The following is a 27,316-nucleotide window of genomic DNA, read 5'->3' as shown; positions in this document are numbered from 1 at the left end:
CCTCCTGAGTAGCTGAGATTACAGGCATGTGCCACCATGCCCAGCTATTTTTTTTATTTTTAGTAGAGATGGGGTTTCAACATGTTGCCAAGGCTGGTCTTGAACTAACTTCAGGTGATCTACCCGCCTTGGCTTCCCAAAGTGCTGGGATTACAGGTGTGAGCCACTGTGCCTGGCCTTATTCTGTTCTTATTGGCACATTTCCACCTTGCTTAAAATAGAAGGAATCCTTCCTGTGATAGTGAATGATAGCTGATACATGCAAAGGAAGGATATCAGGTTTGCTTCAGCCACTATAGGGATCCTTGGCTGCAGGCCAAGTTTGCCTAGACTCCCTTGGCACTGAGCCGGATGGACTCAGATATGTAAATGTCAGAAGCAGGCCCATATTTACTATGCATTTTGGATCTGGATTTTAAGAGGGCAGGGAGGATAAGTAAATGCTGAAGGTTCATTTGAGAGGTTTTCATCTATGACCATTAGTGATTCCAGAAGCATGTCATTGTCTAGTTTTTCATCGGTTCTCATTTTGTTTTCTCTGCCTGGTCCTTGCATGGGGTCTGCCTTTCATGCTGGATTCAGAGTATTGAACCAGTTATCTGTGTAATCACCCTCACTTCGGGATAGAACCTGGGAGCAATATACAGAGAAGCCTGGACTTGGAGTCAGACCTGGGCTCTAACTCTTCGTTCTTTCAACAAATGTTTATTGAGCATCTACTATGTGCTAGGCACTGTTCCTGGGGATATAGTAGTGAACAAAATAGCAAAGTTCCCACTCTCGTGTAGCTTACATTTATAGAGGAAGGAGACAGATGATAAGCAGGTAATAAACAAGTGTGTAAAATAAATAGCATCAGGTAATGGTAAGTGCTGTGAAGAATTTGTTACCAGGTGTGGAAATCTGGGAAAGTTACTTAACATCTAAGAGCTTTGTTTGCTACATCTGTAAAACAGAGATTCTGTCTCCACCGCTCAAGGCTGTTAGGATTACAATGAGATTAAAGTTGTGGAAGTACCTAGGAGACACATAGTAGGTACTCAGTAAATCTTCCTCTTTTCACATCATCTTCTTATGTAGATTTGGTGAGATTGTTCCTTGCAAATTTAAAAGATGGGTCTCTGGTTTATCAGAGCACAAGGGGAAAAACTGGTGTTGTCTCTGATTTGCAAATCTTCCCAGTCATTTTTCAGTGGTCATTCTGAGTACCTTTTTTTGAGATTTTTTTTTTTTTTTGCAAGGATACATGTGAAAGCACCTTGAGGCAGAAGGACACAGTAGGTTTGCAAGAATATTTAGTTAACTGTTGGTCAACTCTGTCCACCTCTGTAGTGCCTCTTTTGAGAGCTTGTTTGGAGGTTCTAGCAGGGGACTGCAGCTACTAGTATACCCTTGACCGAAGACCGGTCCTCCTCTCTCAGGGATGGTCTTCCTCTTTGACTGGTGTGCAGCTTCAGGAGGGACGCACATGGAGCAGTGAGGGAGGAAGGGGACACCGGCCTAGCCAGCCAGATCAGCCGAATCAACCCTGGCGATCAATGGGGTGACAGATGTCGCAGCCAGATTGCCCTCACATCCTGTAGTGCCTCTTTTGGAGAGACAGAACAGCAGCTTCTTTGAGGAGCACACATCACACTTCATGCCTAAGCAGTGAAGCACAGTGAACATCCACATCAAGCCACCTGCTGTTGCAGCCAGTTTTGAGTCAATTCTTGTCTGATTATAGCCAAAGCAGGAATCACAGGCTTTAGCAAAACCAAAACAGGGATTCCCAAGAGTCTGCCTCTATGAAATGAGGGTTTTCTGAAAAGCCTGTTTCTCACATAAGCCTTGACTTTGTGCACCCTCCCAACTCCCAAAGCAGGAGTAAGATAAATAGGAAACAGTTACAGCTGCAGGGCTTTTACTTTGGGCAACAGACAGCTGTCACTGGGCCTGGCTGCACTAAGAAAGAGAAATCTAGCCTATGATGTTTTCTAGGTGTGGAAACAAGTTGGATGGTGCTTGGGCTTTTAGTCTAGAAGGGCCATAGTGCCTCCTTGCTTTTGCTCCTATAAAGGAAATGTGTGATAACCTCCCTCTGACCTGCATTCTGCCTTCATGCTACAGGCTGTGCACACGGGGATGCGAGCGCTCATCTATAACAGCTCCACGGCGGGCTCTCAGGCCGAGCAGTCAGGCATGAGGACCTACTACTTCAGTGCCGACACCCAGGAGGACATGAACGCTTGGGTCAGGGCCATGAACCAGGCTGCACAGGTGCTGTCTCGATCGTCACTGAAGAGGTTAGTCCTGATGGAGGGTCCCTGCCACAGCACCTCCTACACTAGGATTGGGACCCAGATAGGTCCTCTTGGGTGCCTGAGATTCCATTTACTCACTTGTATTAAGCATTGCCCTCTCTTTATAAACTTTCTTCATTAAACAAAAACACTAAGGCCTGGAAGGGTGAAATGACTGCCTGCGATCCACAGCCATGGAAACTGGCATGTGTGGGCTTCTCAGTTTTTCTTCTCTTATGTATGGTGGAAGGGAAGACCTTGGGGTACCATGTAGGGAGAGGACAGGCAAGAAAGGTCTTGCAAACTGAAAATCTGCTACAGACTAACTGCCATGTTGCTGGGAGCTGACCTGGGAGTGATCTTCCGGTTGCTCCCTCTCTGAAATAGTTCAACCAAGCATATAATCAGAGATCTTGAAATTCCTGAGTCTGTTGGCTGTAGGTGATTCCCTGAGAGAAAACAAGAGGAATATGAGTGGAGTCGAGGGCTCAGAGAGAGAGATCAGAGTGGCCCTGAAAAAGTCTGGGTATACCTTTATCTGGCCTTCATCTCACATTGGGCCCATTCTTTCCTATCCTGACACTTTGCTCTTTGACAGTGTTCTTTCAACGAGGCCTCAAAACTCAAGCGTATTCTCTTGTAACCTAAGGGTGGAACTTTTTAGTGACTGGAAATGGGTTGCGCTGGTATGTTTAGCTTGTGAATCTTTCCACCTCACATATATGTGGTTTTTGGAATTCGTGGTACTTCCTAGCTTTATGATCTCTTTCATGCAGTGTACAGACCTCATGAAATATAAATACAGCTATAAATAGTGACCTCCATCAAGAGGCCAGGGTATAGTCAGGTCCTACACTCTGGAGCTCCCATAGCACTTCAGTCTGAGCATTTTTCACACTGTTTTTGTTTCTCCCTTCTGTCTACTTTTCAGTATCCTAGGCTTAAAGCAAATATCATCTTTATATCTTGGTTTTGTTTTGTTTTGTTTTCAGACAGAGTCTCGCTTTTGTCACCCAGGCTGGAGTGCAATGGCGTGATCTTGGCTCACTGAAACCTCTGCCTCCCGGATTCAAGCAATTCTCCTGCCTTAGCCTCCCGAGTAGCTGGGATTACAGGTGCCCGCCACCACGCCCAGCTAATTTTTTGTATTTAGTAGAGACGGGGTTTCACCATGTTGGCCAGGCTGGTCTTGAACTCCTGACTTCAAGTGATCCACCCACCTTGGTCTCCCAAAGTGCCGGGATTACAGGCATGAGCCACCACGCCCGGCCTGTCTTTATATCTAAATGCACAACATCTGACACATAGTAAGCTCTCAAATGTCTGGTGAGTGAGTGAGTGAGAGATTCGATGAATGAATGAATGAAGATGTTGAACAGGACAGGACCAAAGACTGCCCTAGGAGCTTCCCCATGGGCCCTGAATCAGTAACTACGTCAATTTTGGCTCTACTTCCAGCATTGTCATCCAGCCTGCATTTTTCTATTGTTTCCATAATAATGATCTGAAAGACTCTGCCAGTAGCCTGCGGGGCTCACCTCACAGTGTGGTTGGCATTTCCCCTCTTACCCCAGGAGAAGGAAACTGGGTAGATTTGACACATCTTACTCCCCAACACAGTCTAGTGCACAGTCTAGTCCCCAACAGTCACTGTTTCCTAGTCTTTATTTTTCATACTTTTAATATATATATATGTTTACAGTATATGTATGTAGTCATTCCTTGGTATCCATGGAGGACTGGTGCCAGGAAGCCCCACAGATACCAAAATACTCAGTCCCTTATATAAAATGGTGTATTTGCATATAACCTACGCACATACTTTAAATCATTTCTAGATTGCAAGATTACATATAATACCTAATACAATGTAAATGCTATGTAAATAGTTGTTATACTGTATTGTTTAGGCAATAATGACAAGAAAATAAGTCTGCATGTGTTCAGTACAGACAAAACCATCCTTTTTTCCCTCTCTAAATATTTTTAATTTGTGGTTGGTTGAATCCATGGATATGAAACCCTGGATACAGAAGACCAACTATGTATATATGTCTGTGTATATATATATATGTATATATTTATAATTAAGTATATACAAATTATTAAATATATATTAAATATATATTTAACTATATAATAAATGAAAACATTCTAAATACAAAAATGCAAAAACTGAAGACGAAGATATCCCAAATCACCTTCCCAAGGTAATCTCTATAATCAGGTTAATTGGCTTTTAAACTATTTTCTATGCATTTATATACGTATGTGGACTTATAGAAATATATAGGTTTCTTTTGTGCTTTCTGAAAGCATGAATAATGACATCTTAAGGATCACTCAATATCAGTATATATGAATCACCTTTAATTTTTACTCATATGGTATTTCATAATGTAGATGTACTATAGTGTATTTTTAAAACCTGTATTTAAAATTTTTGTATTAACCTTCTACAAGCCTCTCCATGTGTGAGTCTTTCAGATTGCTGGGTAAAAGTATAATACATTTTTAATTTTAATCAATACCTCCAAACCGCCCTTTAGAGAAAGCTGTGTGGCCGGGCGCGGTGGCTCACACCTGTAATCCCAGCACTTTGGGAGACCGAGGCGGGTGGCTCATGAGGTCAGGAGATCAAGACCATCCTGGCTAACACGGTGAAACCCCATCTCTACTAAAAATACGAAAAATTAGCAGAGTGTGGTGGTGGGCACCTGTAGTCCCAGCTACTCGGGAGGCTGAGGCAGGAGAATGGCGTGAACCCGGGAGGCAGAGCTTGCAGTGAGCAGAGATCGCGCCACTGCCTGGGCAACAGAGCGAGACTGTCTCAAAAAAAAAAAAAAAAAAAAAAAAAGGAAAGCTGTGTATTTCACTAGTGAGTGTGTCATTTCCCCATATCTTTGCCAATAGTTGATGTTATGTCTTAATTTTGCTGATCCGATACAAAAATAGTATCTGATTATCTTAATTTAATGTATATTTCCATGATGGTTAGGATCTTTTATATTTATTTCCACTTTTTTTTTTTTTTTTTTTTAAAGACATGGAGTCTCAATCTATCACCCTGGCTGGAGTGCAGTGGTATGATCATAGTTCACTGCAGCCTCCAACTCCTGGGATCAAGCAATCCTCCCATGTCAGCCTCCCTAGTAGCTGGGACCTCAGCTGTGGGCCACCACATCATGGCTGGCTAATTTTAAAACATTTTTTAGAGACAGAGGCTCACTGTGTTGCCCTGTCTGGTCTTGAATTCCTTGCCTCAAGCAATCCTCCCAGCTCAGCCTCCCAAGTAGCTGAGATAACAGTCACCAGCCACCATGCCCAGCTCAATGGGCACGTGTATTTCCTATTAAGGGAATTGCCTGTATCTATCCTCTGCCCATTTTTCTACTGAGTTGTTTGCCTTTTCTTGCTGCCTCCTTTCCTGTGTGCTCTGAAATCTGCCAGGTTAACAGTGCTGCTTAGCCTCTTGCAGAGGTTGATGATAGGCTATGGAATTTGTTTTTCCTCTTCTTTGAAAATCAGAATGCTGTTTGCCAGTTTCTGATATTCTGGTCTTTTCCCGCTTCCCTTTGATTCCTTGGAGATCACCCAATAGGTTTCTCAAGCCCAATTTCCCTTATGTCACTGGGGCACCACCGATAGCTGGGCCTGGAGCTCAACTACAGGAGAGTAGGGCTTCCTGTTCTTCCTCCCCATCGTGGACTTTCAGGCTCTCTTAACCAGGTTTGTTCCCTTTTTCCTGGTGAAGATCATTCTTCTTAATGAAAATGTGGAATTAAACCCAGAAGCTGGAGAATTCTGCCTTCTCTGTTTATGCTGGGTCATCTTCCCTAAGCAGAGACACTTACATCTCTTTTTTTTAAACCCCCATGTATTTTAATAAATAGAAATTTTGTTTTTGTTTTGTTTTACTTTAAATAAACAAACAGCTCCTTCTAGACTTTACTTTTTCTGCCATTGTTCATGTGGGCCCATTCCACTATGGATTTGTGCCCCGCCTTCCATTTCTTATACATGTCCTTTTATAATTTGAGCTTCAAGAGTTCCCTGTGTTATTACACTAGAGATGGCAAAATGGGTTTCTTCTAGTGTCCCAACTTTGCTCAATTCATTGTGGCTGACTAGGATGCTAGATGAGAGAGAATTTGAGAACGAGATTGAACTTTATAGGAAAAAAATGCATGGCTGATAAATGATGTCTGGCTAGAACCCTTGAGGATTAATCTAGATAGCTGAGATTTGGGTATTTTTTAGCATCAGATTTTGGTGTTGGAAGGGCTCCTCCCCTTTCCCTAGTCTCAGGCCATTGTATCATCCCTAGTTTTTCTCTGACATTGAGATGTATTCTTATTATGCTCTTAATAAACTCTTAAAACTCCATGATCATGTTTGCACAAGGTTTTGTCCCTTTAAAAATAAAAAACACAGGCCAGGTGCAGTGGCTTATGCCTGTAATCCTAGCACTTTGGGAGGCCGAAGCAGGCGGACCACTTGAGGTCAGGAGTTCGAGACCAGCCTGGCCAACGTGGTGAAACTCCATCTCTACTAAAAATACAAAAATTAGCTGGGCTTGGTGGCGGGTTCCTGTAATCCCAGCTACTCAGGAGGCTGAGGCAGGAGAATCGCTTGAACTCAGGAGGCAGAGGTTTCAGTGAGCCAAGATCATGCCATTGCACTCCAGCCTGGGCGACAGAGTGAGACTTTGTCTCAAAAACAAAACAAAACAAAAAACAGAAAAAACAAAAAAAAGCCCAAGAAACTAAAACAAAATAAAAAACACAAGTTTTTCCAGCTTCTGAGTCACAATAAAGACCTAATAGCATTTCTCCATAAGTTTCTGAGAGCTGAAATTTTCAACCAAGCAAATACAGACTTATTAAATGTTCTATTTTTCCAGAATAAGATGTTCAGACATTTGGTTGGTTAAAATTATTCGTCAGGCAGACTAAATCTTGCCTGTCTTCCAGTTTGGTGTTTTGCCTTGGAAAAGCTCCATCTCTGTAAGTGGGTGGCCCCAACAGTAGCATTTCATTCGCTCCCTCTGTGATTCTCACCCAGAGGATTCTCTCTTTATTCATGCAGGCAGATGCTTCCTTTATTAGTGGTGGTATGTATTAGGACTGTTGACTGCAGATGACAGAAAATACAGAGAAATTTACCTTTAAAAGGAGGGAATTTATTGGTTCATGTCACTGAAAAGCTCAAGATAGACCTGGCTTTAGAAGCAATGGGGTTCAAGGCTCAGACAGTATCACTAGAAGTCATATTCTCAGACTCTGGGCTCTTCCCACCTGTGTGTTAAATTCAGTCTTGAGCTCCACGAGGAGGTCCCTGGCACATCTAGGGCCTGGTGGCAAGATAGCTGCAGTGGTCCCAAACTCATATCATCAAGGTTAAAATCCAGTAGGAAAGAGCCAGAGTCTGGTCCAGAAGCTCTGAGATTCATACTGATTAGACAGGTTTAGTTTACATTTATGTCCCCGACCATCTTCCGTGGCCAGGGACAACATCATGCTGATTGCAGAGGCCTGAAACACATGTGTCACTTCTGAGAACCAGGGGTGGGGCCCTATCCAGGCTGCGAGGACTGAGAGTGAGGTGGTGCGGATTCCCAAGGAAGTGTTAGGGCTCCATGGGCAGAGGACTATGGGCAGAAATGGCTTACTGGGACATGGTAAAGAGGGCATCAGTAATCAATGTCCAGGCCAGCTGATTTATCCCTCACTTCCTGTTATACCTATTTCTTTTGCCTTAGGTATCTCCTCCCAGTGCTTAGTCTCTGAAATTGGATAGACCTGGGTTCAAATCCATGCTCTACTACTTTCTAGCTGTGTCATCTTGTGCAAATTATGCATGCTTTTGAAACCTTGATTTTTCTTAGTTCATAGGCTTGCTACAAGGATTAAATTAAACAAATGTATCAAGTGCTTACTTAGTCCAGTGCCTGAGACGTAGTAGGTGCTCCCTATCAGCTATATTAACTTCCATAGGATTTGCTTTGACAGTATCTTCAGTTGTTTTCTCTTTACCTTCTTCCAGTTTCATCATTAATTCCTAGATCTCAATGATGAGTCTCCTATGGACAAACTGCACTCTCTTCTCTGCCAGGATGTACTCATCTCCTAGCAGTGTGAGTTGTTCAACAGTTCAGGGTCCCTACAGCCCCATCCCTCAGTCCTATTTGTCTTCAGCTCCCACTTCCCCCAGCCTCTTCCTATTCTTCTGGCCCAGGAGCAGAGCTAAGAGTCCTCACTGCAACTCTCACTTTTTTATTTGAGACAAAGTCTCGCTCTGTCACCCAGGCTGGAGTGCGGTGGCATGATCTTGGCTCACTGCAACCTCTGCCTCCCAGGCTCAAGTGAACCTCCCACCTCAGCCTCCCAAATAGCTTGGACTACAGGCATGTGCCACCGTGCCTGGCTCATTTTTTGTATTTTTTGTAGAGATGAGGTTTCACCATGATGCCCAGGCTGGCCTCGAACTCCTGGGTTCAAGTGATCCACCTACCTCAGCCTCCCAAATTGTTAGGATTACAGGCGTGAGCCACTGCGCCTAGCCTGTACCTCTGACTTTTGTTCTCTTGTTTGTTACACAGGCTTCAGAATTCCATGATAGACATTAATTCCAGTATTTTTGAGATCCCACGCCACGTGCTGTGAGGGACACCCTGCACTACTGGCAGGGCCTGCTCTCTGCCCCCGCCCCCCCAAGTAATCTTCTGCCTCACGTCCATATTCTTCTACTGGCCATGCTGTGGACTCTGGTTTTTGATTCTCAACAACCTTTTTGAAATCTGTCTTACCGACTTCCGCCATAATACTGCCTTTTCTATCTTGTCTAAGGATGTTTTTTCCTCTCTAATAAGCTAAAGCACCAACTAAGGAGGTTATTTGGCATTTACAGCTTACAAAACTGAGAAGTGACTCAGGCAGGAGGGCATATCAGAAAACAACTCATCTTTTTTCTCAATTTCCTAACCTCTGTGTTATCTGGAGTAGCTGCAGTCCTGTCTTGGGACTAAAGAAACTTGTAGTAGAGTCACCTTTAGAATAAAGTCCAATTTCCTTAGTAAGTCTTTGGAAACCCTGCATGGGCCTGGTCCCTACAAACACCTTTGGTTCATCTCTTGCCATTTCCCATTCTCTGTGGTATGCTGAACTTCTTTCAGCAACTTGAATTGGTGCATTTGTTCATGCATTCATTCATTTAGTCTTTTATTCTATAAATATTTATTAAGGGTGGCCAGGCATGGTGTCTCATGCCTGTAATCCCAGCACTTTGGGAGGCCTAGGCAGGCGGATCACCTGAAGTCAGGGGTTTGAGACCAGCCTGGCCAACATGGCAAAACGCTGTCTCTACTAAAAATACAAAAATTAGCATGTTGGCACATGCCTGTAATCCCAGCTACTCAGGAGGCTGAGACAGGAGAACCGCTTGAACCCGGGAGGAGGAGGTTTTAGTGAGTCGAAACCGCACCACTGCACTCCAGCCTGGGTGATAGAGCAAGACTCCATCTCAAAAAACAAAACAAAACAAACAAACAAAAAACATATATATATATATATAGATAGATATAGATAGATAGATAGATAGATAGATAGATAGATAGATAGAGATATATATAAAACTCCTGAGCTCAGGTGATCCACCCACCTTGGCCTCCCAAAGTGCTGGGATTACAGATGTGAGCCACCGTGCCCGGCCACTTTTATTACCTTTCATGAAAGTAAAATGTCTCTAGCTCTGTGGGTTTGTGTGATGATAAGAAGAGGTGGTAAAGTGCTTAGCTCAGAGTTTTGCATTTAGTAAGTGCTCAGTCAGTGATGGCTGCCGCTGCCAGATTCCTGTCCTTTATTAGAGTCCATTTATTATAGGTAATCCGGTAGTCGTATGTGCCCTCAGCCTCTCTGGGCTCAGTCCTGACCTTGCAGAATTGTTACAGGGATTGCAGGTTGTCCGTGACAGATTCCTAGCACACAGTAAGGCCTAGCATATGGTAACAATAACCAAGCCATGGCTATTAAAAAAATGTATCTCCCAGAACGGGAGTGCTGGTTTCCCTGGGGAGGTGGAAAGTGAGTGAGCGTGGTATGTGCTAGAGCTTCAGGGTGGCTCAGGTTGAGCTGTGACTGGTGGCATGGCTTACCCAGGTAGAAGAAAGAAGGATTCTTCAGGCAGGAATGAATAAAGTGAGGAGGGCTGGCAGGCCTGGAATAGCTTTTTTCTCTTCTTAGTCTGGTTTGTCAATCCCTACAACTTTAAAAGGGATTTTGCCAATAGCTGCTCTACTGAGGCAGGAGGCAGCCTCAGCCTAGCATTCTGGTTTGTTTCGTTTATTCTGCAGCCTCGCTCTTCTCTGTGGGAGGGAGGCCTGAAGGATTGTGGAGGGTGTCATCAAAGCTGTCAAGCCCTCTTGTTAATTTAGGCAAAGCACAGCATGAAAAGTAGCAGGCTATTCTCCCTCCATCCCAAGGGAGCTGCCCTATTTAACTCTGGGGAAAAGAAGAAACTAACTCCCTTCTCCATTTCTCCCTGGCTATCTCCTTCCTCAAATGCTAGGAACTCATTCAAAAGAGCGAGCCTGCCTTAGGGTGCTCCAATACTTTGGGCTTCTTTCTCTTCAGTCTTTTGTACAAGTCTATTGATTATGCCCAGAGTGGGTTCTGGCTTTTGAGCCCACCCTATTCCTGAGACTGCAGATCAGTGCTCAGGACCCAGGATCTGTTAACACAGGCTGAGCTGGTTTCCCATGGCAGGACTTCATCATCTGGCCTGGCTCAGATCCAACTCTCCAAGACTCTCAGTGGCCTGGGTTCTTGTTCTTAGGCTCCTAGTTTGGTCATTTAGGTAAGGTGAGCGGGGAGGGATCCTTCCAGTGGGATTACAACAGAAAGGCTGTGTTGGACATCAGGACTAAGGTTCAATCAAGCCCCTACAAGCTGTCATTCCTCTTCCCATCTCAGTCTTTGAATGAGATTGAATGTGTATGGGGTGTGTGTGCATTTAGCATTAAGATAGGGGGAAATATTCCTCATTGCCTGATGAGATAAATGATTTGGAGGCAGAATAAAATAATAATCAGTGCACAGTTGCTTGGTAAGATCTGTTAACATTCAAGTTCTTGTGAAGAAAAGAAATAAGAGAGAAGTATCGCCAGTCTGAGGTATGTGCTCTTCCCACTTGCAAGGGAAAATAAGAATTTGCTCTAAACAGACAAATAGCATTCTGTGATATGCTAGAAATGCTGGGGCCCAACCCCAGTCAATGATAAGAGTAGCCCCTTGTAACAGTTAGGGGTCATGTTTGGTTGCTAGAAATAGAACAACCCAATTTAAGGTGGCATAATCAAATTGGATTTTAGTTTTCTCCCATAGCAGGAATCCAGGGGTAGTCAGTAGGTTGGTACAGTAGTACTGTGATGCAATCAGGGACATGGGCTTTTTATCACCTTCTACCCAGCTTTTTAGCATATGACTTGCATCCTTATTTTTATCACTTTGCAATTCAGCAAAGTCTAAATCCCAGGCAGGAAGAAGAGAAGGGTTAGCTAAGCTTGCCTTCTTGTAAAGACTTTCCTGGAGGACTCCGCCTAGCAATTTATGCTTATATCTTATTGGCCAAAGCTATGTTATATGATCATCCTCAGCTACAAGGGAGATTGGGAAATATAAGTGTTTTGCTGGGTACATTGCGACTTTCAAAAAATTGGGGCAAAGGAGGAGGGAATACCTATTGGGTAGTGAAGACATTTGTATTTGAGGGCATACTGTGTGCCAGACACTGTGCTGTGCTGTTTCTGTGCACCATTAATCCTCACAACAACCCAAGGAGACACTGTTATCCCATTTTATAGATGAGGAACTTGAAACTAGAGAGGTCACTTGCCCAAGGTCACACAGCTTATATGTGGTGGAACCAGTTCTTGAATCTAGGTCCAGCTGGTTCTAAAACCTGTGCCAGCTGTTATTTTCAAAAAGTGACACATATGGCCAAAATGGCCACTGAGTGTCAGGAATTTCCTGTGTTTTTGAACAGTGACTGGTTTCAGATGTTCACGATCATAGCAATGACCTGCATGGGAACAGCAGCCCAGCTGGGAAAGGCTTGTGTTTTCTTAGCTAAACATCTCTGCTTTGCATGGCCAAGCTGCCTGAGTAATACAGTCATTGACAGCCGAGGGGTGCTTCATTCCTTCCCATCATTGTGCTAAATCGAGCATTGCAGATCTGTTTTGTGACAAGTGTCACAAATTTGAGAGGTCATGTGTTAAATTGTGGGGAATGCAAGGAGACAGGGAGAATACCAAAAAACCTTTTTGACCTTAAATTCCATAACTTAGTAAGTTAAATGTTTAGGTCTGGTAAGGTGGGGGAGTAGGGAATATTACTTTCACCTTTCTTACCTGCAGCCACAGCGTGAACATTTTGGGAACAAAGGTGCATTTTATGTAAGTCCTGGGAGCCATGGGAATAAGGAGCTGTTCATAACCCCACAGTCTTCAGGGCTAGAAAACTGCCCAGTGGCAAGCTGACTACCATTCGCTCTGCCACCCTCTAAAGCTTTGTTTTGCAATAAATGCTGGTATTAATTTAAAGAAAATGATTTATCATCCTCTGTCAAATTTATTTCCAGGAAGCACTGGCATATATGGAAGTGTATATACTCATGTACATACATAGTAAGGACTAAGAATTATGGTTAAATTAGCTCCAAGCTTAGGGAAGACTAACAGACTCCATGATTTGAGGGTCAGGTGTTTATGGGAACAGTATTCAATGTGGTTACCATAATTAAGTTGGGCTCCAGGGTTGTCTGACTTTGAAGGCAAAGGCTATTTTCTTTGCTACTCTCTTATACTCCCAGGTGCCTGTCCCAGTGGGGGCTGTATAGGTGCTTGGTAAATACATGGTGAATGGTTAGGGAAGGAAGAAAAATCCACATTACAATTGGTTGGACTGAGACATTGTGCCCACAATCTTTGGGTCCCAGAGTTGAAGAATCCTTCATTTCCTCTCAATTCTAATGTCATACACATAGGTGGCATATTTGTTTCACTGTCTGGCTTTTATGACAAGGTGCTCTTTATCTTTGGGGTGTGAATAACAAGGAGATACAATTACCTGGGTATCACAATTGGAGTAACCACTTAGAAATATCAGAGCAAGTGAAACCAAAGCAGCATGCCAGATTTTAAAGCTTCAGCGACTTGGCCAGAGTGTGATCCAGAGGGCAGCTGGAGCCTTCATCATCTCCGAAGTAGCCTCAGCACATCCTCTATGGGTAGTTTCCTGGATGTGAGAAATAATAAAGAAAATAGGCCTGGCACAGTGGTTCGTGCCTGTAATCCCAGCACTTCTGGAAGCTGAGGTGGGAGGATTGCTTGAGCTCAGGATTTCAAGACCAGCCTGGGCAACAAAGAAAGACCTTGTCTCTACAAAAAAAAAAAAATTAAAAATTAGCCAGACATGGTGGCAGGCGCTTGTGGTACCAGTTACACAGGAGTCAGAGGTGGAAGGATCACTTGATCCCAGGAGGTTGAGGCTGTGGTGAGCTCTGTTCACGCTAGTGCATTCCAGCCTTGGTGACAGAGTGGGACCCTGTATCAAAAAAAGAAAAAACAAAAGAATGGCCAACTTAGGCAACTTGAGGACTGTTGGTTCAGGTTACACTAATCTAGTTATGGAGGCTTAAAGGGAGAAAGGAAAGACAAAGCTAAAACCTATCGTATGAAAAAAAGAAAAAAGAAAAAATAAACCTGTCATATGTACATTGTGGAACAGAGTTGTCCCTTTATAAACTTACAGTAAGAATTACTTTTTCTTTTTTGAGGTGGAGTCTTGCTCTGTTGCCCAGGCTGGAGCACAGTGGTGCCATCTCAGCTCACTGCAACCTCTGCCTCCCAGGTTCAAGCGATTCTCCTGCCTCAGCCTCCTGAGTAGCTGGGGCTACAGGTGCACACCACCATGCCCAGCTAATTTTTGTATTTTTAGTAGAGATGGGGTTTCACCATGTTGGTCGGGCTGGTCTTGAACCCCTGACCTCAGGTGATTCACCTCCCTTGGCACGCCACTGCGCCCGGCTGAATTACTTTTTCTGTAAGTATGGGCTCCTGAATATTTCCCATATTTTCCTCCTACTGGAATTTATAGAGCCACTGAATGTTAACAATGAACGGGCCCTCACTCATTACTATCTCAATATGTCATTGTAAAATGATTAATAGGCAGGACCCCTTTCAGTATAAGTAGCAGAAACCAAACTCTAACAACTGAAAAAGGGAATTTAGGCCCCCGGCAGGGTGGCTCACGCTTGTAATCATAAAACTTTGGGGGGCTGAGGCAGGTGGATCACTTGAACCCAGGAGTTTGAGACCAGCCTGGGTAACATAGCAAGACCCAGTCTCTACATTTTTTTTTTTTTTAATTAGCAGAGCTAATTAAAACATGCATGCACCTGTAGTCCCAGCTACTCAGGAGGCTGAGGTGGGAGGATCACTTGAGCCCAGCAGATCAAGGCTGCAGTGAGCCGTGATCATGCCACTGCACTCCAGCCTGGGTGAGAGAGCAAGACGCTGTGAAAAAAAAAAAGAAGGAATTTATTTATTCACAACCAGAAAATCCAAAGAGATATCTGGTTTACATATGGTTAGATGTAGGAGCTTAAGCCAAGTTTTTAGGATTCTGTGTTTCTCCATCTGCTTTCCTTTGTGTTAACTTCATTCTCAAGTAGTGCCTTCCCACATAGTTGCAGCAGCTCCAACCCAAGTCCCAGGGCTAACTCTGATTGGCCTGGAGTAGTCAACTCCTGAACCAGTCACTGAGACTGTGGAGCCTCAGCTGGACAGGGAGTCAGCAGCACCTGAACCACCTGGACTGAGAGTAGGAGAAAGTGATTCCCAAATGAAAATTGAAATGCTGTTATCAGAAGGGCAGTGGATACAGTGTGGGGGTTGGGGAGGAAAGATGTCCTCTGTTGGATAAAAGGAGTTCCAAAGATGCATTATTTTTTTCCACAAAGCTTGGGGTTTCCATGGAAAAGACATTGGTATGTGAACAGCGAGAAGAATGATTGCTTTTCTCAGTTCTCTCTGTATATTAGTCCATTCTCACACTGCTATAAAGAACTGCCTGAGAATGGGTAATTTATAAAGGAAAGAGGTTTAATTGACTCACAGTTCCACATGGCTGGGGAGGCCTCAAGAAACTTACAGTCATGGTGGAAGGGAAAGCAAACATGTCCTTCTTTGCATGATGGCAGGAAGGAGAAGTGCCAAGCAAAAAGAGAAAAGCCGCTTCTAAAACCGTCAGATCTCATGAGAACACACCCACTGTCAGGAGAACAGCATGAGGGTAACCTACCTCATGATTCAATTTCCTCCCACCAGGTCCTTCCCACGACACATGGGGATTATGGGAACTACAGTTCAAGATGAGATTTGGGTGGGGACACAGCCAAACCATATCACTCTGCCTAAGTTAAAGGCAACAGACCCACACACAGTGAGAAGCAGATCCCATGTGGAGGGTTGTATTTTCACGTTATATTGGCATTCTAACTAGCTCTCAGGGTGAGTTGCTTCTGCGCTGAATCTGTGTTGATTATTGATAGCTGAGGTTCTGAAGTTGTTGCAAAGACACCTGGGGTGTGGCCAAGGAGATGTAAATGCAGTAGCATTTCTATTATGTACTCTCATGTTGAGATGAAAACGCCTCTGGCTTGGCCATTTTGAGTGATGGATCTTAAGGCTAGGACCTTTTTTTTTTTTTTTTTTTTAAACCATGGAGCATAGCTAAACCAGCTGCCCCATCTAAGTAAACGTCTTTGTTATTTTTTCTAGTCCATCTGAGCTGAGCTGGAGCAAGTTCTCTTGCCTCCCTAATCTAAATTCTGCAAAGCTTGTGGAGCCACTATTGTATCCCTGGTGCCAGGTGATCAGGATGCAGACAACTAGGACCCTGCCCCAAGGAGGCAGAGAGAAGGGCAGCTTACAGAGGGAGATGGACCATGAAAGAGGAGCCCTCCACCATGTACCAAAGCTCTTCCTGTAGCCTCAGTTCACACCCTGACCTATCACCCCTCCCCATTCTCCTTTATAGCTTCCAGGTTTGCACAGACACATGTGGAGAGGCAGTAGAGCAAAGCCTAACACACATGGGCTCTGGAGTCTACCTGGGTTTAAGCCCAGGCTCCACTCTGTTCCAGCTGTTTGATCTTGAGCAAATAATCGATCTTCTCTGTGAGTCAGTTTCCTTATTGCTAAAATCTGACTAATAATACTTCACAGAATTGTTGTAGATAGTCATTGAGAGTTGTTTCTGTTTGAACTGTTCCCTGATAAGATAGAAACAGGTTGCTATTCACATACAGTGGTTGCTGTGCCTGTTCTCTATTCGCCATCTTTGAAGAGTGTTAATTATGCTATCATTTGTACTTTGGGCTGTGTTAGACACCAGTGGGAGGGATCCTGAGCTCAGGAGCCTTCCATTTAAGCCCCAAATGGACAAATTGCAAAAGGAAAAGGCAAGATCAGTAGCACAGAGTAGAATAGGAGCACGGGAGTGGTCTTCATGGGAATGTCACATGTATAATTTTTTCATTCTCTCTTGCAGTAGTAGTTACGGAGTGCCTATTCCATACCAGTCACTGTGTAGAAGTTCTGGGCTTATGATGATCAGCCAGGTGGGCCACTGGCCAAAAATAACTCATAGTTTATTTGGGAGCTAGATGAGTAAACAAAGTTATGGTTCAGTGCGATTAGTGTGACAGTGGGGTCAGCATAAGATCCTATTCTAAATTGGAAGTGTATGTCAGGGTGGCTTCCTGGAGGAGGTGGTGTTAAGCCAGATCCCCAAAGGAGCAGAAGTTAGGCAGGCAGAGTGAGGACATGAGCATGAAAGGTGTTCTGAGCAGAGGGAATAGCCTGTGCAAAGGCCTGTAGGTGATTGAGTGTACAGTGCGTTTCATCATGGAGTCTTGGCTGTGGCGCAAACTGAATGTGTTGCTGTCATTGCAGGGATATGGAGAAGGTGGAGCGGCAGGCTGTCCCCCAGGCCAACCACACAGAGTCCTGTCACGAATGTGGCCGGGTGGGACCCGGACATACGAGAGATTGTCCTCATCGTGGCCATGATGACATTGTCAACTTCGAGAGGCAGGAGCAGGAGGGAGAGCAGTACCGTTCCCAGAGGGACCCACTGGAGGGCAAGCGGGACCGGAGCAAGGCCAGGTCTCCGTACTCACCAGCCGAGGAGGATGCCTTGTTTATGGATTTACCCAGTGGCCCAAGAGGCCAGCAGGCACAGCCCCAACGGGCAGAGAAGAATGGAATGCTGCCTGCCTCATATGGCCCAGGAGAACAGAATGGGACTGGCGGGTACCAGCGGGCCTTTCCTCACAGGACCAACCCTGAGAAACACAGCCAAAGGAAGAGCAATCTGGCCCAGGTGGAGCACTGGGCAAGGGCCCAGAAAGGGGACAGCAGGAGGTGAGTAATAGACTCAGGATCGCTGCTTATAACAAGCGCGATAATATAGTGGCAAGAGCTGTCATTTAGCCAGCACTTGCTGCTTAAGGGCAGCCTTAAACTCTTTACTGCCATTACCTACGTAAATCCCTGTAACAACCCTGCAAGAAAGGGTGATATTCCTAACTTATAGACAGAAACTGAGGCTTGGAGAAGTGAAGGAACCTGCCCACAGCACACAGGTGGTAAGGCCAGAGTTCAGTCCTGGGTCTGTGAGCCTCCAAGGCCCCCATGCGATTACACCAGAGTCTGTTCGGCTCCTCAGAGAGAATGTCTTGAGACATTCAGCATGTAAATGATAATCGATCTTCTCCTCTTGTGCTGCTACTTCTCTACATCCAAAAAATGTTTATAGAAACTAGAGTAAATACAGATTCATTTTTAATTCCAGGCACATACAGAAGTGCGTAGGCACTGTTGACATTGGGCTTTATCAGACCCATTCCTTCAAGAAGTTTTTAATTATTTAGAAGGCATGCATCTCTTGCTATTTGCCAAGCACTGTCTGTATTTTATTATAATTTCAGATTAATTAGGACACATTTCTGAATGTGAAGAATTCAGGGTCACTAGCTTCCCCGTTGTCCCCAGAAGCCACTGTGCTTTGTCTTCATTATGAAAGACGTGACAGATTCCCCTCACTATTTTCAGGCTTCTAAACAAATCACTGACAAAAGAGGAGATAGCAAAGCCAATGTGCATTCAGAGAGCTCCCCAGGGATTGCAGTGGATGCGCCAGCATCCAGACCAAGTCTGCCACAGGCCTGATAACATGCTCTGAAAGGCCACACTTCATTCTCCCTGTTGGCCAGGCCCAGACTTTCTACCTGTGGACTCTGGAGGTGGTCAGTGCTCCTAGGGGAATAGCCTAGTCCTGTTTTCAAGTATGTGGGTGTGTTATGCATATGTAGGTTGCTGTAACCTCTTTAAACTGGTCCAGCTGGGCAGTTGTGAGAGTGGATGGTGGATAAATCACAATGGAGCCTTCCTAAGTAACTGATAAGACGTTGTGGAGCAGACTAGAAGAGAAGGCGTGTTGTGCTGTAGCTAAGACACCTTCCCATTCCCAACTGAGAATGACCAGGTGTCAATCCTGTTTGTTCACATTTTGTGTCTTATTAATAAAACAGAAAGCTACTGTCTGAGGACACAGGGAAGGGAAGCTGCTCTTCTTGGTGCCGGCCTAAGTAGGCCCCTGGTAGGTGGTTGTAAGATGACCTTACTGCTGAGTGAGGTTGGAAAGTTGGCAGGGGTAATGTAATGTAGGTCCTCATACTCCAAAGTAAGGCATTTGAATTTTATTTGAAAAAGCAATAGGGAGCCACGGGAAGGTTTTAAGCAGGTAAGTGATATGATCTGATGAATATTTCACAAAGAAGGTAAGAGCCTAGGAAGGAGGCTATTGCAGTAGTCCAGGAGGGTGACAATAGAAATAGGATGAATAAACCAATTTGAGATACATTTTGGAGGTTGAAACAGCGACACTCATAAGTGAATTCGAATGTGGGATGAAGGAAACAACAAGGATGATGTCTAGAATTTTAAAAACTTTGTTTAATTTTTGTGGGTACATGAGATCTTTTGGTACAGGCATGCAATGCGTAATAATCACAGGGTAACTGGGGTGTCCATCACCTCGGGCATTTATCATTTCTTTGTGTTATAAACATTTCAGTTATACCCTTTTAGTTATTTTTTATTTTTTAAATTAAAATAAAGATGTAATCTTGCTATGTTGACCAGGCTGGATTCGAGCTCCTGGCTTTAAGCAATCCTCCCATCTTGGCCTCCCAAAGTGCTGAGATTATAGGCATGACCCACTGCACCTGACCCCTTTTAGTTATTTTTAAATGTACAATAAATTATTGTTGACTATAATCATCCTGTTACGCTATCAAATACTAGCTCTTATTGATTCTATCTAACTATATTTTTGTACCCATTAAGCATCCCTACTCCCCCCTGCCCACTACCCTTCCCAGCCTCTGGTAACCATCATTCTACTCTATCTCCATGAGTTCAATTGTTTTAATTTATAGCTCTCACAAATGAGTGAGAACATGCAAAGTTTGTCTTTCGGTGCCTGGCATATTTCACTTAACATAATGTCCTCCAGTTCCATCTATGTTGTTGCAAATGACAGGATTTCATTCTTTTTTAAGGCTGAACACTACTCCATTGAGTATAAATACCACATTTTGTTTATCCATTCATCTGTTGATGGACACTTAGGTTGCTTCCAAATCTTGGCTATTGTGAATAATGCTACAATAAACAGATCTATAGAATTTTGACTTGAGCAACTGGACGGTTACTGAGATAGGGAAGGGTAAAGAAGGAACAAGTTGGGGGAAATCAGGATTTCCATTTTGGACATGTAAGTAGGGAGTTGGAGTTCTGGACGTGGGTGGAGTTGGAGTTAGCATTCAGATTTGGCTTGGTTAATAGGTAGATATGGTGCTGTGCAGCAGATACAAGCACAGGTAAGAGACATGAGCTTGGCGAGGAATGTGGTACTTTGGGAATATCCAGGTAGAGATGATCAGGAGGCTATAGGGAATGTGGGTACAGTCTGTAGAGGAATTCTAGAGTCATTGCCTTAGAGATGGTAACTAATGCCCTGGCAGTAGTTGAGATTACCCAGGGTGGAATGCTTACAGCCATGTTCCTTAATCCTGTCTGCATGATTTGATCATTTGAGGCCCAACGCCAGAGATTTTGATGTAGTTGATCTGGGGTGAGGTCAAGGTATCAGTATGTTTTAAAAGCTCCTTAGGTTGACCAGGTATGGGGGTTGATACCTATAATCCCAGCACTTTGGGAGGCCGAGGTGGTAGGATTGCTTGAGTCCAGAAGTTTGAAACCAACCTGGGCAACATAGCAAGACACCATCTCTACCAAAAAAAATTTTTTGTTTTTTAAATTATCTGGATGTGGTGGCATGCACCTGTGGTCCCAGCTACTTGGGAGGCTAAGGCGGGATAATCACTTGAGCCCATGAGTTCAAGGCTGCAATGAGTTATGATTGTACCACTGCACTCCAGCCTGGATGATAGAGCAAAAACCTGTCTCCAAAAAATAAATAAATAAATAAATAATACATACATACAACTCCCTAGGTGATCCCAGTGCATGTCCACAGTCAAGAAACTGTTGCTAGGCTGCACATTGGAATCACCTGGAGAGTTTTAACATTTGGTGAGGCCTTGGTCCCCTGTGCAGAAATCTGACTCCATTGGTCTGGGTTGCAGCCTGGACATAAGGGTTTTAGGAAGCACATTTTCCCCTATCCCTCCTCCCCCAGTGATCTAATGTGCAGCCAGGACTAAGAATCCTCAACTGAGAGAGCACAGTTGCAGAGGGCCAACAACTGAACACTGAGGACCCCCAGCCTAAGGGTCAGGCAAAAGCTAAGTCACCTGAAGGAGATGAAGAGAAGATGGGGGAGGAAAACTGGAGGTTTTGTTGGGGAGAGTTTCAACTGGAAGGAGTCCAGTCAGCAGTGCACGGTGCTGCAGGTAAGGACTTCCACCTGGGCATGGTGCCTTCTTTCCTTTTTTTTCCCCTACCAAAAGCAGACACTTGAGATGTGGTACCTTTCAAGGAGGCTGGGCACCCCTGAAGGAAAGTCCAGAACCTCACGGGTCTTTTGCTCAGTAACAGAAACCCTTTTTCCACTGAGCTGCTTGATGGGCTTAGATGGGCAAACCTGAATTACCATGCTTAACAGAGCTACAGGGTCAAAGTTAGCTCAGGACGCAGAGTAAAAGGAGGGGTTGAAATCAGTAAGACGGCATGGCCAGTGAGAAACTCTTTGTGGCAGGGGCACAGAAAAAACTTTCAAAAGCTGGGTGACTGATATGCAGTGATAAGTTGTCAGTTATGAAATGTCTCTACATAACTGCTCCAGCAGCCTGTAAACCATGTTATTCTGCTACACACAATGGCCTGAATTTGAGAGTTGGGAGTGGGGTATGCACCAGAGACCTAAAGGATGAGAAGTTAACAGGGAAATGAGAGGTGGGTGGGGAGGGCATAGGACTTTCCCTGGGATGCAAGATGGGGATTTGAGCCATTCTTATCTAAGGGGCAGGGAGACATCAGGTCTGTAGAGGAGAACAGCTCATTGGCTTTAGAGGTCACTGAGCACACAGTGAGAGGAATTTCATTCCAGTAGGGCAAGCAGATCTCAATGGGCTAGAAAGTGAATAAAAGTGAAGAATTGAAGGCAGAAGATAGAACAGAAAATGCCGTCAATCTTTAAGTGAGCAAAGTGTCTCAGTCTCTGATTATCCTCTTGTATTTTAAAAGGTCTGCCTCTTATAGTCCCAGATTTTTTTTTTCTTAAAGATATATTTGTAGTCTCTTACAGTTAGTCATAAATAGATCTAGGTGCTGAATAAAGGAACTCCTCCATTTTCCATTTGAAAATATATGAGATAGATATCTCTGCTTTGCATATCATCGAGACTGCTAATCTCATTAGACTGAGCACATTAAGACATTGGGAGGAAGGTTATTTGAACTGCAATATGATCCTGTATTTTTGGCTTTAAACCAACAGGGAATTATTTCTAATTGGAGATACATATTTCACATCATTAAACTTTTTTAGGATATGGTTTGTGGGAGACAGACTGACACACTCTTAGAATCTCACTGTATTTTAAGAGCTTGTTTTGAAATTTTAGGCTTTCATTTTCCCACCCTGACCTCCCAGTGTTTAAAGTAATGCATACTTGTAAAATAGAAATGTTGGGGTGAGGGATAGAGTTAGGATCAGGAGACTCAAACACTACAATAAGGAAAAGAGTAGAAAATGGAAGTCCTGTGTGATTGATCTGGAAGTTAGAGTGAGGAACATCTGCTGAGTAAAGTATAATAATTGGTTGCAAAAAATGATATTGCATTTCCACATGACCATTTCTGTAATGGCTGTATCAGAATATCCTGTTTAGTGCCTGTTCAGTGACAGGGAGGCCCTGTGGCCACAGAGCATGGTATAAGGAGACCTTGAGCCCAGTTTTTGGGTAAGACCGGAGGTTAGGGGGCCAGCAAATGGATCTGCTGTTAGGGGCGAAGCTGCTCTGGAAGCACCCACTTGGTCGCATGGGGTCTATACTTCAACCACAGTACCACCTCCTCCTGTGTCCCTCCTCCATAGTTAGTTACCTTGTTTTGACCCCTAGAGCCAGGGCTCACCATTGCACTGGTACCTTGGGGTCATTCCAAAATGGCAGACTATGTGTAAATGGAGGGTACAGGTTAGAGGATGAGCTTAGGGATTTGAGGTGCAGCTAGGGGGGCAGTGGGGAGGTGAGGGTGGACTCTGACCTTCCACGCACTGTAGGCAGGCAAGGGGAGTGAGCTGCAGAGCCAGGCAGGAAGGGCGTATGGGTGGGAGCACAGCTCTGAAATGCTTTGCATAGTTTGCATTTTGCTTCTGGCAGAATGAACAATGGTTAGTCAAGTCCTGAACTCCCCAGGGGAAGCCTCCAGCCTGGTTTCTGCCACCGCTACCACCTCTGTTTTGAGGATTCAGGCACTGCCCCGTCTCAGAGGCACATTTGTGTCTTAACTTTGGGAGATCGATAGCAAACCCTGCCACCTAGTGGCAGGCCGACTCACTTGGCAGGCGCGACAAGTAGGTTGAAGAGATCTTAAAATTATCTACTGTAATGGCAAAGATAGCTTTATTTGAATGACAACTATTTCAAATCCTCACAGCAATTTTCTAAGTGGTTCTTACTATCCCCATTTTGTAATAAGGAAGGTGAGACTTAGAGGGCCTGGATGATACTTGCCTGAGGTCGTATAGCTAAAGTGATTAAATGAGTTGTTTTAAAACAATTAGAACAGTTTCTCAAACTTTACAGAGCACTAGAATCACCTGGAGGGCTTGTTAAGACACTGATGCCTGGGCACCATCCCCAGAGTTTCTGATTAGGTAGGTCTGAGGTGGGGCTGATAACCAGCATTTTAAAAATATATCTTATTTTTAATTGACAATAATTATATGTATGGGGTAGATGTGATGTTTTAATATATGTATACATTATGAAATGATTACATCAAACCAATTGACATATTCATCACCTTACCTGCTTATCCTTTTTGGTGGTAAGAACATTTAATATCTACTTTTAGTAATTTTGAAATATACATTATTATTAACCATTGTCACCATGCTGTGCAGTAGGTCACCAGAACTTATTCCTCCTAACTGAAACTTTGCACCCTTTGATCAACAGCTCTTCTTCCATCTCTCCTCTCCCTCCCAAAACCTCTGGTAACTACCTCTCTACTCTGTTCTTCTATGAGTTTGACCTTTTTAGATCCCACATATAAGTGAGGTCATACACGGTATTTGTCTTTCCATGCCTGGCTTATTTCATTAATGTGCATTTCTAACAAGTTCCCAGGTGGTGCTGATGCTGGTGGCACACAGGCCACACTTTGAGTAGTGTTGGCTTGGAACAATGTCTGGCACAATATCAGCACCAAATAAATGTTAGATAAAATTGATAGGTGAAGGCAGAGTCAGAATTGACCTCAAGCCTGTCTGACTCTAAAACTTGTTCTCTTTTTACAACATCATGCTGCCTCTCAGGCTTAGTTAAATTCCATACTTTGTCCTTTGCTTAATTTTTTTTCCTTCTCAGAAAATAAGTTGGAGGCTGGGCGCGGTGGCTCATGCCTGTAATCCCAGCACTTTGGTAGGCTGAGGGGGGCAGATCACTTGAGGCCAGGAGTTCAAGACCAGCCTGGCCAACATGGTGAAACCCCGTCTCTACTAAAAATACAAAAATTAGCCAGGCGTGGTGGTGCACACCTATAGTCCCAGCTACTCAGGAGGCTGAGGCAGGAGAATCCCTTGAACTCGGGAGGCGGAGGTTGCAGTGAGCCAAGATTGCACCGCTGCACTCCAGCCTGGGCAAAACAGCAAAACTCCAGAAGAAAATAAGATGGCGGCCGGGCATGGTGGCTCACTCCTGTAATCCCAACACTTTGGGAGGCCGAGGCGGTCAGATCACAAGGTCAGGAGATCGAGACCATCCTGGCTAACACAGTGAAACCCTGTCTCTACTAAAAATACAAAAAATTAGCCGGGTGTGGTGGCACACGCCTGTAGTCCCAGCTACTCAGGAGGCTGAGGCAGGAGAATCACTTGAACCCAGGAGGCGAAGGTTGCAGTGAGCGGAGATTGCACCACTGCACTCCAGCCTGGGCAAAAGAGCAAGACTCTGTCTCAAAAAAGAAAAAAAAGAGAAAAAAAAAAAAAGAAAATAAGATGGCTAGTTGGTGTTAGTTTTTGAAGTCATATCCAGTTTTGTGTGCTGGAGTGTTTATTGAAGGGCTAATTACGCACAGGACTTTCTTAGACTGTGGACAATACCACGGTGTGAAACACAGTTCCTGTCTTTCAAGAATTTTTCACCTTGGCCTGGGAAAACATGTCTTGGAAGTATGAAAAGATCACATCAATATAGGACCTTGGAAAAGTTACAGGCAGTGTGATGACTAGGTCAAACAGAGTTGGATCACTGAGGGCTGTGGCACTACAGAAGGTCCACGTAGGGGAAGGCATGAGCCAGCATCCTAGAGAATGAGTAAGACTTGGGTAAATAGAGCAAGGGGAGACCATCCAGGCAGGGGGAGGGAAGAACAGTGTTATAAGACTAAGAAGGGCAGGAAGGGTACACACGTTAGTGAAGGACCTTCTGTGTATCAGACGTGGGGGTTGCATTTCCTAACCTGTCTCATTGATTCCTCAGAAGAGCCTTATGAGGCAGGTAATACTATCCTCCTGTTACAAGTAAGGAAACGGAAGGTCAGAGCAGTCAGGTGAGCTGCCTAGAGTCACAAAGCCAGCAAGTGTCAAGCTTGGCTTCAAACCCAGGTTAGACTCCTTTTTCCTTTTTCCGTTGCAAGATGTTGCTCAGGTGTGGAGGAGGCTGGGACGGGACTAGGGTGAGGCTGACTGTCAGGCACCAGCAGGTGTAGGGGTGACCCTGAGATGGAGTACTTCCTTCAGTTTTGGGCCCTAGGCATTTGGCGTGGCCCGTAGGAAGAGCAGTGAGAAAACAGCAGGCCTGCAAGGTGGGTGTTGAGGTCAGCTGCTAGCGAGCTGTGAGTACCAGGCTGAGGAGTTTAGACTTTATTTCAGAAGGGACAAGGAGCCATGGAAGTTTTTGCAGCAAGGAACTGATATGATCAGAGCACTTGACTGTGGACAAAGTGGAAACCCATTAGGAGCATCTCAGAGTTGTCTGGAGGGAGATAATTAATCAGTATCTGGACTAGAAGAGTCCAGAAAAAAGAGAACTGATGCCAGCCACTTCCTTTATGAACCTCTGGAACTTGGTGCTAAGGATACCAGGCAGAGAGAAAATCTTGGTAACTTGGAGAATTGTGAGGCCTTTCCTATAAATATGCATAGCCATTGAAAGAGCTGACTGCTGGCAGCGGAGAGAGAAGGAAAAGCCAGGTTTAATCACATTGCACTCCAAGTGATGGGCATGGGGTAGCCAAGTTGTCCTGGCAGAGGAAGTTGACAGAGAAAAATGGTTTTGGAGTCGTCTGCAAAAAGGGGAAGTGACTGAAGTCCTGGATGTCGGCCTTGATCATTCTTTTGAGGTTCTTACAGGACTCTCCCACATGCCCAGCTTTGTGGGTGTACTTAGATATGTTCCCCAAAGCCTGGCAGAACCCTCGCTTGGTTGCCTGACCCGTTCTTACCCTTTCTCCTCAGTCTTCCCTTGGACCAGACGCTTCCTCGCCAGGGTCCTGGCCAATCCCTGTCCTTCCCAGAAAACTACCAGACTCTTCCCAAGAGCACCCGACACCCCTCGGGGGGCTCCTCGCCACCTCCCCGAAACCTGCCAAGTGACTACAAGTATGCACAGGACCGAGCCAGCCACCTGAAGATGTCGAGTGAAGAGCGCCGGGCGCACCGGGATGGCACCGTGTGGCAGCTCTACGAGTGGCAGCAGCGCCAGCAGTTCCGGCACGGCAGCCCCACGGCGCCCATCTGCCTCGGCTCCCCAGAGTTCACCGACCAGGGCCGGAGCAGGAGCATGCTAGAGGTGCCCCGCTCCATCTCTGTGCCTCCATCTCCTTCAGACATCCCTCCCCCAGGACCCCCAAGGGTCTTCCCACCCCGGCGGCCACACACACCAGCAGAGCGAGTCACAGTGAAGCCACCGGACCAGAGGAGGAGTGTGGACATCTCGCTGGGGGATTCTCCAAGGAGGGCACGGGGCCACGCTGTCAAGGTGAGGCTCGGGAAGCTCTGCCAGGCTGCTGGGTCATCATGAGGGCGCCAGGAGCTTTGCCTGGTTTGAACACAAATTTGAGTAATTTGGGATAATAATGATAGCTAATACTTAGGCAGTACATTTTAATAATAGATGCCAGGCACAGTTCCCAAGGGCTTCGCTTTAAATTCTCACCACAACCCTGTGAGGTAGGTGCTATGTTTATGCCTATTTCAAAGATGAGAACT

General features: G+C 44.8%; 1 protein-coding gene across 25 annotated transcripts in view; it reads left to right on the top strand.

Annotated features, from left to right (window-relative positions):
* The window catches only part of PLEKHA7 (pleckstrin homology domain containing A7), a 245,255-nt gene that overhangs the window by 180,180 nt on the left and 37,759 nt on the right, over positions 1-27,316 (top strand). For all 25 annotated transcript variants that reach the window (XR_001707174.4, XR_008537813.2, XR_001707175.4 and 22 more), the window contains 3 exons: positions 2,110-2,285; positions 17,302-17,772; positions 26,564-27,086. Coding sequence is in view for 22 of the 25 variants with exons in the window: in XM_016920488.4 (XP_016775977.2) it covers positions 2,110-2,285; positions 17,302-17,772; positions 26,564-27,086 (1,170 nt within the window). In the remaining 3 variants the exon portion in view is untranslated. The remainder of the gene's footprint in view (positions 1-2,109; positions 2,286-17,301; positions 17,773-26,563; positions 27,087-27,316) is intronic.

This window comes from Pan troglodytes, chromosome 9 (assembly GCF_028858775.2).
Source record: "Pan troglodytes isolate AG18354 chromosome 9, NHGRI_mPanTro3-v2.0_pri, whole genome shotgun sequence".
Classification (NCBI taxonomy): Eukaryota; Metazoa; Chordata; class Mammalia; order Primates; family Hominidae; genus Pan; species Pan troglodytes.
Note: the sequence above shows the minus strand (reverse complement) of the source record. Positions and strands in the feature narration are given on the sequence as shown.